The sequence below is a fragment of the Sceloporus occidentalis genome, unplaced genomic scaffold (assembly GCF_023333645.1).
Source record: "Sceloporus occidentalis isolate IW3139 unplaced genomic scaffold, rSceOcc1.0.p SCAF_6, whole genome shotgun sequence".
Taxonomy (NCBI): domain Eukaryota; kingdom Metazoa; phylum Chordata; class Lepidosauria; order Squamata; family Phrynosomatidae; genus Sceloporus; species Sceloporus occidentalis.
The window spans coordinates 58,911,169-58,925,139 of record NW_028316986.1 but is presented as its reverse complement, the minus strand read 5'-3'; the positions used below and the strand labels follow the sequence as shown (position 1 = coordinate 58,925,139).

The 13,971-nt window shown below is 37.4% G+C and overlaps 1 protein-coding gene across 2 annotated transcripts in view; it reads right to left on the bottom strand.

Moving 5' to 3' along the window:
- The window catches only part of QPCT (glutaminyl-peptide cyclotransferase), a 41,600-nt gene that overhangs the window by 4,347 nt on the left and 23,282 nt on the right, over nucleotides 1-13,971 (bottom strand). For both annotated transcript variants that reach the window (XM_089529787.1, XM_089529786.1), the window contains exons 2-6: nucleotides 12,418-12,564; nucleotides 7,109-7,390; nucleotides 6,839-7,018; nucleotides 1,430-1,529; nucleotides 601-717 (exon numbers count right to left, since the gene is read on the bottom strand). In XM_089529787.1, the coding sequence (XP_089385913.1) occupies nucleotides 601-717; nucleotides 1,430-1,529; nucleotides 6,839-7,018; nucleotides 7,109-7,390; nucleotides 12,418-12,492 (754 nt within the window). In that variant the 5' untranslated portion in view covers nucleotides 12,493-12,564. The remainder of the gene's footprint in view (nucleotides 1-600; nucleotides 718-1,429; nucleotides 1,530-6,838; nucleotides 7,019-7,108; nucleotides 7,391-12,417; nucleotides 12,565-13,971) is intronic.

Genomic DNA, 13,971 nt, shown 5'->3' with positions numbered 1-13,971 from the left:
TGATTTCCACTCTTGCTATGCTGCAAAGCAACCTGTGTGGTTGAAAGTTGCTTTTGTTTCCAACTTGGTAGAGGTTGTGTGTCTTCAAGTTGTTTCTAATTTATGGTGACCCTATCACAGGATTTATTATCCCAGAGTGGGACGTAAGGTGTACGGTGAAGCAAATGAAGAAATCACTTAAAGCTAATACTGTACAGTTAAAATCATATTTAAAACTGATTAAAATTATAATAAAACAATATAAAATTATTTTTAAAACATACAGAATTTAACAAATAAACAAAGCACATGCTCCGATAAGAAGCCTGCCTGAGAGCAATTACATATTAAAAGCCTGCTTAAACAAAATGGTGTTTGCCTGCCAACAAAAGGAAAGCATTAAAGGGCCAGCCTTTCTGGAGCTGAGGGTTTTCTGGAGCTGAGAGGGTATGACTCACCAAGGTCACCCAGTGGGTTTCCACGGCCAAGAAGGTCTCCAGAGTTGTAGTTCAATGCTCAAATCACTATACGATGCTGGCCCAACTTGGCACATATTACAGTATAAGCAAAACAGGTCCTTGTGTGCCAATGGAAGAATACAGAATGTAAAGGTTTCCATACCTCTTCTTAGAAATGGAGCGTGGTCATCTTCAACAGGGTGTCTTCGTAAGTCATTCCGGAAATACTGCCTTTCAGCAGGGTAATTCCTCAGCAAACCCAAGTCATGAAGGTTTCGTTCTGCAGTTTGTTAAAAGAAAATACAAAAATAATGTTTGAACAATACATGATGATATAAATGCTTCTTTTAAAGCCCAGTGCTTAATTAAAACACAATTTGTAGCTGAAATAAGAGTTTTCCTCAAAACTTCACTCCAATCTTGTGAGTGCAGTCTCAGTTGCCATGAGTGTTAAACTGGTTCGTGTAAAAGGTTAAAGTCAAATATTGAATTTGCTTGGCTGCTGCTTAGTAAGTCTCAGTTTGCATAGGTTTTTATCTTAATATATTTTGGTTTGCTTTAGTGGAAGAAAAAAGAAGGAACATAATGTGACTAGTTAAGATATTATGCTGTAACATTATAACCAAACAGGAGTTTTCTTTGAGATTTTTCCAGCCAAGGAGAGGGTAGAGTATGGCATACTGCAGGGACATAGCCAGGATTTTAGGAAGGGGGGGGTCCAGACTAAGTGCCACCATTATATTGGGCTTGGGTGTGGCGGCGCAGCAGCACACACCATTCATTTTTCTAATGGAAGGGGGAGGTCCGGACCCCAAGACACCCCCCCCCTTGGCTACGTCCCTGCATACTGAGAGATATGATGTAAAATGCTGAGAGTGTTTAATTTAAGAGTAACTCTGGTGCTCACAACTATAATAGGTCACGTTGTTTTACTATGTGGAACAGGCAACTTTACTTTTCAAACCGATATGTCTTGCAGAATCCAGCCTTACCAATTGCTTCAAGTCTAGCAAACCAACGAGCAGTGTTGAGAAAGTAAACAGGAAAAATTGGGTTCCGAGCACCAATTAAATCCAGTAACACAAAAAGATCCTATGAGAAGTTGGTAAAGAGAAAAGACTGTTAAAAACATCATTTTAGCACCCTGGGCCTAAATACCCTAAAGGCGCCATATCCTGTCTAAAATTGGATGCAAAGCAGGGTAAGCCCTGGTTAGTACTTGGATGAGAGACTGTCAACAAAAACCAGATGCTGTAGGCTACAGTTCAGAGGAAAGAACTGGTAAACCCACTTCAGAATATTCCTTGCCAAAGAAAATCCTATGAAATGGGCTGCCATAAGTTGTCCGACAACTTGAAGGCACATATACACACAGATATAATGAAGTACCTATCTAAAATGTTGACAGCCCCAGACAAATTTGGGGCTGAGCTGCCTTTCTTTAGTATTGTTAACTTTTTCTCACAGTGCCCCAGCACTGGCTATAAATATATTCAGTATATTTTACTTTCCCCCAAATTATTTTCATTATTATACATTATAAGATTCTGCTCTTTAAAAAGTAGTATCACAGCTTCCTCTCTACTTGTACCATAAGCCTTTAGCATATGATGCTCAAAACAGGACAGATAGAACCATGATGTTGGCTGTACACAAGCACTGATCCTTGGGCTTCCATGGCAGCTATTTGTGTGCTAGAGGCCGTATGTTTCGTCAAGTGGTGTGATCAAATTAAAAATAATTTGTAATTATTTTAAAAAATTAAACTCCCTACCCCAGTGTTGGGTTTAAAAGGGGGGGGGACCCTTCAGAGCTATAATAGAGGATTTTTCTCTTTTTAACCTCCCTGTTATGCTTTTATTTCTGGGGTGACTCTTTAAATAAAAATCAAGATTGTGGGGGGATAAACCTGCCCCATTCATGAGGAGGTCTACCCTGGTGTCAATCCAAACTGGGATGTGTTCACATAATTTAGAAATTAAAACTAACAACAATTGAGGTTTTTAACTGTAGGCTGCATTGTAGTATTATTCAAAAGATTGTTGCTTCTAATCTGATAGAGCATAAAAAGATGTAAAAGAACACCTTTGAGACTAACTGGGGGGAAATGTAGAATAAGTTTTTGTAGACTCCAGTTCACTTCGCCAGATGTCAAACTCCTGATTGTGTCTAAGGAAACAGATTTTCTCCATCTCAAACATGCTACAGGATTCATTTATATCTTTTTAAGCAGGATGCATGCTTAACATAGCATATGGTTTGACCCAAGACTGCAGTGCTCTTGGGCTGCATCTGCAGTTCAGAATTAATGCAGTTTGACACTACACAACTACCATGGCTCAATGCTATGAAATCCTGGGGTTTATGGTTTTAAATTTTTTTTTTATTGATTTTAGTATATTACAAAAACAAACGAACAAACAAAATATTCTACAAAAAAGGAAATGAAATGTTGTTACATATAATGAACTAATAGAAAATATAAATTAAAGGAGAGAAAAAGCAATTATAATAACTGGCATTTTCCAACTTGCATTCTTTCTGTATCTCATTTGACTGATCCCTTTTTAACATTTGTAAATATGAAGTTCTATTTGTCAGGGTATATACCCCGCTTTTAGTACCTTCTTGATTCAAGACTAGAATCACCTTTGCTAACCTAATACCACATTTCCCCGACCTTGTTCCATTTCTTTTCAAATTCTTGATTTGTTTCCCCCCCTATATGCATTGTCAATCTGTCCATTATTAGCAACTCGTGTATTTTTAATCTCCTCTCTTCTGTAGAGGGTGTTTCTCTTGATTTCCAGTATTTGGCGTAAACCATGTGTGCCGCTGATATCATATATAGTATTACACTAATTTGGTTATGTGACAGTTTAGCTTGTATTACACCCACAATGTTTAGTAAGAACAGCTCTGGTAGGAGGAGAAGATTTATTTTTAGTGTTTCTTGCATCATTTTGTGTATATTTTTCTAGTATCTTTGAGTGTTCTTCCATTTTGGCTAATCTAATAGAGGTTAAGTACCATCTGTGAAAATTTTTTAGATAATTTTCTTTTAGCATATTACATGCAGTAAATTTCTGATTGCATTTCCACGATTATTCCCACATTTCTAGGGGTATTGGTCTGCCTATATTTTGCATCCATTTTACCATGGTTTCTTTAATAGATTCTTCCTTCAACTCAATCTCTAAAAGTAATTTATAGGTTTTCTTAATGAAACCTTTCATCCCTCCCATGAGAATTTCATCAAAGTCTTTCCTTTATGTCTCTGTTCCTTCACTTTTAATATCTTTACTAAATTCTTCGCTTAATTTTAGATAATGGAACCAGTTGATTATTATCCCTTCTTGTTGTAGTTGTTCTCTCAACTTGATTTTAATTTCTCCCTGTTAGAAGGTCTTCATATTTGATCCACTTATAGTCTCCCAAATTCACTTTTATGGAAGGCTTCTTGTAATGAAGCCCATCACGGAATTTTTGGATACAAAAAACTCTTATAGGATTATCAAACTCCAGATATTGCTTTCCTTAGACAATGTAAATTAAATTCTTTATCTATTTGGGGAGAGTCATGACATACTGTAAATATGCGTGCCATTCTAGTTTCATTTTGATTCCTTCTAAATCTAACAGTTTCTGATTATCCAGCAAGATCTAATCTCTTGCCCATAAAAGTGTATTGTAATATAGTTTGAGATTGGGGAGACCCAGCCCCCCTTTTTATTTTCTATCTTGCATGACTGCGATCTTTATTCTGGGTTTTTTCCCCTGCCAGATGAAGTTTGCCATACCTTTTTTCCAGCTCGTAAATGGTTTTTTATTTGTCAGTATGGGCAATGTTTGGAATAAAAATAGCATTTTGGGCAGGACACACATTTGTATTGTTGCCACTCTACCCAGAAGCGACAGTTGTTTATTATTCCAATTATTTAGCTATTTTTTAATATTATTCCAAGTGCTGTCATAATTATTTTTGTAGAGGTCCACATTTTGGTTAGTAATTGTAATTCCTAAGTATTTGGTTTTACTCACTATTTGAAATTCTGTTTTTTCCTTAAGTGTATTGATTTCTTTTGATGTTAAGTTTTTGGTTAGGATCCCACTTTTAATTTTATTTAGTTTAACGTCAGCAATATCCCCAAATTCTTTTAAAATTTTCTCCAATTTTTGGATGCCTGTTATCGGAATATCTAGGAAAATTACAATATCATCCATATAAGCCCGCAGATGATATCTATGATTTTGTATAATAATAATAATAATAATAATTTTTATTTATATCCCGCCTTTCCAATTGCATGATCAAGGCGGCTTACAAGACAAGAAACAATAAAATACAAGTAAAACATCACAATATAAAAAGTTTAAAAACATCATTACTAGGGGTAGGAATGGGAATCTATACAAATCACAATTCACTAGGGGCAAGAAAAAGACAATATATTGCACTAATCCGGGGTCAAAAAACAGAGGGCAAGGAGCAGAGAAAAAACACTGTTGGTTGGTACTTTGATTTTCTTCTCATTCTGGATTTTTTAAATCAATATTTCCATGGCCATTATAAAAAGGAGCGGAGAAAGAGGGCATCCTTGGCATGTTTCTTTGGTGATATTGCAATTTTTTGTTCTTTGACCATTTACCAGTATCTGGGTCTTTTGAGATTTATAAATATTTTGTATACTATTTGAATATCTACCACAGATTCCACATTCTTCTAAAAGAGTAATCAAATATTCCCAATTTATGTTGTCGAATGCTTTCTCTAAATCCAAAAACACTGCCCCTAATGGAGCCCTGGTGGCGCAGTGGTTAAATGCCTGTACTGCAGCCATTCACTCAAAACCACAAGGTTGCGAGTTCAAGACCAGCAAAAGGGCTCAAGCTCGACTCAGGCTTGCATCCTTCCGAGGTCGCTAAAATGAGTACCCAGACTGTTGGGGGCAAATTAGCTTACTTGCTAATTAGCTTACTTGCTGTTCACCGCTATGATCTTTGGAATAGCGGTATATAAATAAAACAAATTAAATTATTATTAATTTACGGTCTTTATAAAGATCATAGGATTCCAAAATATTCAGTAACACTCTAATGTTGTTTTTTAGATATCTCCTAGGGAGGAAACCAGCTTGTTCCTCAGATATCCATTTCCTTAGGATGTTTTTTAACCTGTCTGCTAATATTGATGCATATATTTTATAATCCAGGTTAAGGAGTGTAATTGGGTGGTAATTAGATATATGTTCAGGATTCTTTCCTTCTTTCGGTATTAATACTGTTAAAGATTGTCCCCATGTTTCAGGTATTTTACCACTATTGATTTTTTAATGGTATTGTGTAACCATATTGACAACTCCTCTCTGAAAACTTTGTAATATTTGGCTAAGAATCCATCTGGTCTCAGGGCTTTTTCTTCCTTCAGATTTGCAATTGCAATTTCTACTTCTGTCAGAGTTTTAGGGGAGTTGAATATTTCTAGTTGTGGTTTAGATATTTGTGAAGGTTGACTTCCTTTTATATATTCTTGGATTTTTCTCTTTTTATCTGTGTTACTATGTCTGCTGTAAATAATTTTTGGAAATAGTCTTCTGTTATTGTTTTCAGGTCTTGTTGTGTTGTATATTCATGACCATTCTCTATAAGTTTTACTATTTTTTTGTTTTTTCCCTTTTTAATTTAACAGCAAGCCATTTTCCTACCTTATTGGCATTTTCAAAATGGTAATGTTTTATATATTTTATTTTGTTCATTACGTAATGTGTTATTTTGTGATTTAGTTGATTTCTAATTGTTTGTATCTCATAGTATAAAACTTTGTCATTGGGTTTTACTGTGTATTCTTGTTCTTTAATTTTGAGTTTGTCTGTCAGCTCTTTCTCTTTTCCTTTCTTAGCTTTCCTATGCTCTGAATGCTCTGACAGAGAAGGCTAACAATACCTCACAAAACTACAAATTCCAGAATTCCATAGCATTGAGCCCTGGCAGTTTGGTGTCAAACTGCATTATTTCTGAAGTGCAGATGCAGCCTGGGTCCTTCTTATTCCCTGGCCACAGTCAGTAGCAGCAGATGAATTCCATGTCAATGAGTCAGCTCTAATGCTTAGTCCATAATCTTTGCAGTCCAAGAGGAACTATTCAAGGTGCTGAACTATTTGAGAGTTAAGATTCAGCACCTCAAATAGCTCCTTTTAAAGTCTGGACCAAAACCCAGGGCAGATTCATTGCCATTCTGAAAGAGAAGCTACCAATCTTCTGTTGTACTTTAAAACATCTACAGAGAATTTTGTCAATAAGAAACCAGTAAGATATTTCCCAAGAAACTTTCCAGATCTGATATCTAGATCCAAGACTTCAACTCTCCATTTTCTTTAAAGCATCATAAAGTTAACACTTACAATGCCCTGAATCTGATTTGTACTTGTTGCACCAGGTGGGTGTGCAGTAGCTGCCATTTTCTGAGCCAAGGATCGCGAGCCATAGAGTGAATCAGAAGGGGTCCATCGAACAAAGGCTTCTTCACCATCAAAGAAAATGAGCTTCAAGGAGAGATCTGGCCTGGCACTCAAGTTCATCTGCTGTGGAAGGATGCATGGAGAAAGTAGAACATGAGGACACAAACTGAGGAGTGACATACAGAAAAGAAGAGAGGGAGAGGAAGCAAGTACCTTCAGTGAATGAAGTTGTGTGTCCAGGGCACGTGCCAGTTCTAGCATCATAGCGCATGGCACGGCTGAGTCACTGGCTCCCACAAAGACTTCGCCATCCAATTGCGGTGGAAAATATTTGGAATCATAATGGCAAGCGAGGACCAAATGGCGCTTGGCAAAAGGATTGAGGGTGCTGATTATATTTGAAAATGTGCGGTAGCCATAAGGCGTATGGCTCTGAAACGTATCCTCTTCAACAACCCAGCCAGCCTGGAGGCCATGTAAACGGTGCTTGATATGCTGAAAAATAGACATGCCACAGGTCAGAACAAGAATACCACTACATATTTCCCAGCCACCTTTGCAGGAACAAGAGAACTTCCTTAAAAGAGCTGAACTGAAATTGCAACCCTGAAATAATATCTAAACTTGTACACTGGAAAAGTAATGTTCATTCTGTTTACAGTATTTCTGTACTGCCTTTTGAAACCAAACAGGTCAGTATAGAAGCAACAACAATGCAGTAGTGACATAAAAATCATAGGCCTGGAGCCAATTGAATCAACTGCTGAATGGTAAGTCTATCTGGGACTAGCAATTGGATTTAGGCCATAAATAAAATGTTAAAAGTAATTTTTAAAACCCACAACAATGCTATTAAAGACCCAGTTAAAAGATACATCTTGTCATCTTACCTAACCATAGCAAAAGTAGGGACTAGTTGTAATTCCAAACAGAATACATTCCTGAATTTGGAAGATCCACAGGGTAAAATTTGATTGTGTACGTGTGCATGTTAAATGGCATATTTTTTAATCTGGTTTTAATTTTTTTATTGTTTAATCTTGTTTTAAACTTTGTATCTTGTGAGTGATAGCAATGTTTTTTAATTTGTTGAAAGCCACTTTCAGCCCCAAACTGGGAAAAAGGTGAGATAGAAAATCATCATCATCATCACCATCATCTACCTTATCTGATCCATAAGTGCACCTCTGTGAGTGAGGCTGCCTTTAAAACAAGCAAATATATTGTTTTTGTTGTTGCTTATCTGCCTCTCTCCATGGATTGAAGTGGGGAACAACAATTAACAGACAAACAACATCAGGTACAACACATGTCAATTTAAAAGGACAAATAAGATATGCACATATTAAAACACTCCATATCCATTCATCATTTAAAATTCACAATTTAAAAAACAGCTTTCTTGTCAACATTTCATCTTTACTTAGGGACAGATTGCAAATAAACACACAACTTGATGAAACAGAGAGGCATTCTCTGATTGACCCTGGTTGGCTATTTAAGAAGAAGGAGATTAAGGAGCAAGAGGGTGCATCTCTATATCATTCCCCTATTATTTGTTTGTTTGTTTGTATCCAGCTCTTTTCCCAGGACTGGGACTCAGAGCGGCTTCACAGCATTAAAAACAGTACAGTTAAAAGCATAAAAATTAAATAAAATAATAATAATAATAATAATAATAAGTACATTGAAAATGAATTAAATTATTACAATATTAAAACATATAGTTATTAAAAGAATAAAAAGTATTTCAGAAATGATAAAACTGTAAATAAGAGGGGGGGGGGGACTGTAACAAATTTTTAAAATGGTCCAACATCCCAGCCTGTCCTTATAGCAATTCCTTAAACACCTGTGTGAATAGGTAGGTCTTCACCTGCTGGCGGAAGGCCGTCAAGGAAGGAGCCATTTTGATCTCCCTGGGAAGGGAGTTCCAGAGTCTAGGGGCAGCCACTGAGAAGGCCTTCTCTTGCGTCCCCACCCGAGGATCTCAGAGTCTGGGCTGGTTCATACCAGGAGAAATGGTCTGCCAAATAGTGTGGATCTGAGCCATGTAATTAACCCCCTGCCATGCAGGAAATCTGAATCAAAGCATCCCTGACAGAAAGCCATCCAGCTTCGGTTTAAAGATCTCCAAGGAAGGAGACTCCACCACACTCCGAGGAGTGTGTTTCACTGTCGAACAGCCCTTACTGTCAGGAAGTTCTTCCTAATGTTGAGGTGGAATCTCTTTTCCTGTAGCTTGCATACACTGTTCCAAGTCCTATTCTCTGGAGCAGCAGAAAACAAGCTTGTTCCTTCCTCAGTATGAACATCTCTTCAAATATTTAAACAGCGCTATCATATCACCTCTTAACCTTCTCTTCTCCTGGCGAAACATCCCCAGCTCCCTAAGTTGTTCCTCATAGGGCATGGTTTCCAGACCCTTCACCTTTTTAGTTGCCCTCCTAGTTTGATGCCATCTGCAAATTTAATGTGTATGCCCCCAATTCTGTCATCCAAGTCAGTGATAAAGATGTTGAATAGCACTGGGCCCAGGACATAGCCCTGTGGGACCCCACTGGTCACTTCTCTCCGGGATGAAAAGGAGTCATTATTGAGCACCTTTTGGGTTCTGCCGGTCAACCAATTACAAATCCATGTAACAGTTGCATTGTCTAACGCCACATTTCACTAGCTTGTTTGTAAGAATGTCATGGAGAACCCTGTCAAAAGCCTTACTGAAATCAAGATATACTATATCCACAGCATTCCCTTCATCTACCAAGCTGGTAATTTTATCAAAGAAAGAGATCAGATTTGTCTGGCATGACTTGTTTCTCTGAAACCCATGTTGACATTTTGTGATTATGGAATTGCCTTCTAGATGTTCACACACTCTCTGTTTAATGATCTGCTGTAGAATATTAATATTAAACTTAATTAAATGAGTGGAAAGATAATTAATTTCATTAATATTACTTAATTAACTTTTTCCAGCATTAATAATATAGTTAATATTGAGCTAGTAGCTTAATGGGAGAGTGGCTTTTCCAGGATACTGCTGTATGGACATGGAGTGCCATTCCGGAGGTTCTGACCCTCTCTGCAATCAGTCAGAAGTTCAGATCCTGGAAAAATAACTGTTTTGGATTATAATTCTCAGAATCCTCCAACCAGCTAGGGTGGATGTAGTCCCAAAAATAACTTTTCAAAGTTGGAACAGGAGAAGGAGTCAACCAGGAGTTTGTGTATGGATGAGGCTAATGGGTAGGAGCCAGTTGATTATGGCAAGTACTAAACAAAAGTGCAGGTATGTTAAGGATACACCTACAACCTGGATCCCATCCACCCCTCCACAGCCATACTTTCTTCATGTTCTTAATTGCAAAAAATAGGGAAACCACTTTTTTAAAGAAGTGGAGCTTTGAGGCAGTTTACAAATCCAACTGAAATCTAAAGAAAACCTAGGAAAAGGCAATCAGGTTCTGTTCCTTAGCAATTACATCACTTAATGACATTTAATTGCCTTCCACTGAGGGCAGACCTCACTGTTTCCTTAGCAATGTGTCTCACCTGCTCAGAAACTATCTCTGTGGCATACTATAATATCATTAGGCTCAAGGTCTAATGGGGCCTTATATAACATGCTGATACTTGTCCACAATAAAACCTCTGTACAAATTAAAAGTGATGTGTCGAAAGGCTATTTATTTAGAAAATGGATACAAATGGTCTCTTCTATGAAGTCACAGAAAGGAAGCCAGCCCCCCATGCTCATGAGAATGAAATTAGACATAACTACATGTGGCATTACCATTGGCAACAAAGAAAGGTCTGCCAGTTTGCCTTTCTGTGTGTTTACTAGGACAGAAACCTCAAATAAAATCACATTAAATGAAAGAACTAGAGAAGGTACCCAATGGAACATCTCCAAAGTAGGAGAGTCAGGGCATGAACAGTTATTGAATAAAAAAAAATCACCTTTTACACCTTTCAAGTATTAAGGAATGTGAATGTAACAAACACGTAGCAAAGAAACATTAATCTATGGGGGAAATGACAACTTAGTACAATGGGTTGCCTGTCTTGGATGGGAACTGAATCCAAATATACCCAGGTATTATTAGTTTTGTCCATGCCAAGTAGTCTAAATGGCTATTTTATCATAAACGTTCTTAAGTGCAGGAGACACACAGTAAGGGCCTTTATCAATATACCTTCAAACTGTCAAAGAACAGTTATCTCTCCATCAAGTTTCAGATAATGTTCTCTTCCCCCATATCAATATATATTCTTGTTAGAACATGCCCAATGATTGCTGTGCTAGAGATGTCACTGTTATGCTCTTTACTTAGGCAATCTGCCGGTAAATCTCCTAGGAGACACAAGACTTCAGTGCAACTGATGCTTTGTGAAACAGTCTATCTCTTTTAGTGCTTCATTAACTGTAGAGTAAATGTACCTAGCCTTCCATTCCTGCTGTACTAAGAGGGCTCACCATTGCTTTATGGCTTTTTCAGAGAATCAGGCTTTAGGATGACGAATATGAAATTGTCCTTATTTTGTGTCTATATTTTGTATCTCAGGAATACAATTTTTCCTCCAGTCAATATATCAATTGCTAGTGGCTATTGTTAAGGCATTACTGATGAGAACATCCTCTCCACCTCGATTCCATGAACTTTAATTATGTAGTTAGACAACAATAGCCAGAATCTTGATGGTACACTACACTAGTAGTATAGTGTTTTTTCTTTGGGTCATACAATGTCAGGGAGGGAAGGCAGACAAAATCTGCTCTTTTCAAGCAGCCTATTTCTCCAATACCATATTTCCTTCATGACTGCAGCAACCAAAGCCTTTTTCGTTCTACATCCCCCCTCCCACCTATACCAGTGCATTTACTCCAGTGTAGTGCATCAACAGGACACCAGCCAGTAACTTCTACTTGTATGGCAGGGGGTTTGGACTTGATGGTCCTTGTGGTCTTTTCCAACTCTATGATTCTATTATTCTATTTTATGTGACCATGAATTTGTTACAGAATGCAAATTCAGTGCTCCTTCAGGAAGTAGGATGGTAGATATCATTGTCCCAGTTGATCAAAATGCCCTGACACCCTGACATTACAAGTACTGGATCCACTGTAATATTGCCTGCCATGCCAACACCATGTTTGAGCATTTGTACAGCATCGTTATTTTGGTGGAGGAAAGACACCAGTATGGTTTCATGATTCCTACAGCAAGACTGTTCGCTTTCAGTCTGTTAAGTGGGAAAGGAATATTACCAACACTTTGGGCTAATGTGATTTTTATGTTCATATGTTTGGTGCTGTTGTACAAGTGAAAAGGCTTCAGTGACTTTCTTAGTGGGACAGTCCTTATAATGCTATGGATGCAGATAAATGTCCTGCAGGAAGAATAATTTACAAGAACCAGTGTGTGTGAATCAACTGAGAGATTCAGGAGGCAGTTGATGAGAAAAACCTGGGAAAGAGACAGGGTTTCAGACTATATTTCCAATCTGTTTAGCCTCACCTGACGAACTGCGTAACTTCCTGGTGATCCTGGATATCTCTCTATCAATATTGGGTGTAGATCATTCTGCCACATTCGATTGACATCTGTATGCACAGCAACTTGTTGGATACGTGTCACATTTAAAATGGTTGGCCGGTGGGAATACTGTGGATAGAATAAAAGGTGAGATTATGACAATAGGCTACTGTAAGATGTTTGGCTGTCATGCTTTATCCAGTTGCTAGTGTCACTTAAGAGTAGAGGAACTGAATCAGTTGCTGAATGATAAATCAACACATATATTAAACTAATTATTTTGGTTCATTTATTCTAGTGGGCCTAGTAACTGGATATAGGCCTAAATAGTGAAGGATATATACATATATTTAAGAGTACCTTTTATTTGCTTTTCTATTAATACAAGCATGGGAAGTGGCTAACAATGGAAGAAAATTGTACTCTTTGGAAACTTCATTTTTAGCATGCTTGGTATTATTGCTAAATCCTAATTTTCTTGAAATAGGAATAATGGAAAGTATACTTGTTAAGTTTTCTTGCTGACTATGATTAATTTTTAAAAATGCTTTTAACTAACACAGCCCTCTGACTCAAATTCTTGTGCATGATGATTGTAAAGGAAAATCGAAAGAGTTATATGTAATCTATAAAGGACTATATAGGTTGGAAGTACTAGGATGTGTACAGGGGGAAGGGGAGGGGAAGGAGGGGAAGGGTAAGAGGGTGGGGGGGTTTAAGGGGGAAAGGGAGGGAAGGGAATGGGATAAGGGAAGGTATAGATGATATGTATGATCTTTTATTGATGATTACTGAAAATAAGGATGTAAAGAAAAGAAAAACCAAATTCTTGTGCATGTAGTTAAAGAAAAAAATGTCCAAAATAAAAGCAGGCAAATAAACAAATTTAGCAAGAAAATAAGTAAAAGGCTTAGAAATCAAGTCACCATCCTGAGAAAACAGAACATGGGCTTATTTATGCCAGTCTTTGCCATGTAGCAATAATACTATGGTCAAGCTATTGTTGAAGTAAACATGTTCTTTCAAGCTACAGAGGAAAATTCCCAATATAGAATGGAATTCAAAGTCATAGCCGTGTTTGTCTGGATCAATATGCAAAGGGATCCTGTAGCGCCTTTGTGTGTTTCTGCGATAATGTGCCTGTATGGTAGGGAGATGACAAAAAAATAAAATAATAATAACCACGCAAAGTGACTTGACACCATATGGTGTGGATAACCCAGGGGTTTTTTGCCTGCTGGGTTTCGATCCACTTTCAGAAAATCCAGGATTGAGTCGATTTTTTATGTCTGCTTTGGCCCTTAGTCTACAAAAGTTTATGCTACCCCCTTCTTTCTCTCAAAGGTGCTACAAGATTTCTTTGCATAGAATAGAATTGCTGTAGTAAGGATAATCACTGATTAAAGTATTAATGCTGTAAGAACTGTTAAACAGTTGAATAGACTGCCTTGGAAGAGGGTCGACCCTCCTTCTTTTGAGGTTTTAAACAGAGGTTCAATGGCCATCTTTCAGGAGTGTTTTAGCTGTGTATTCCTG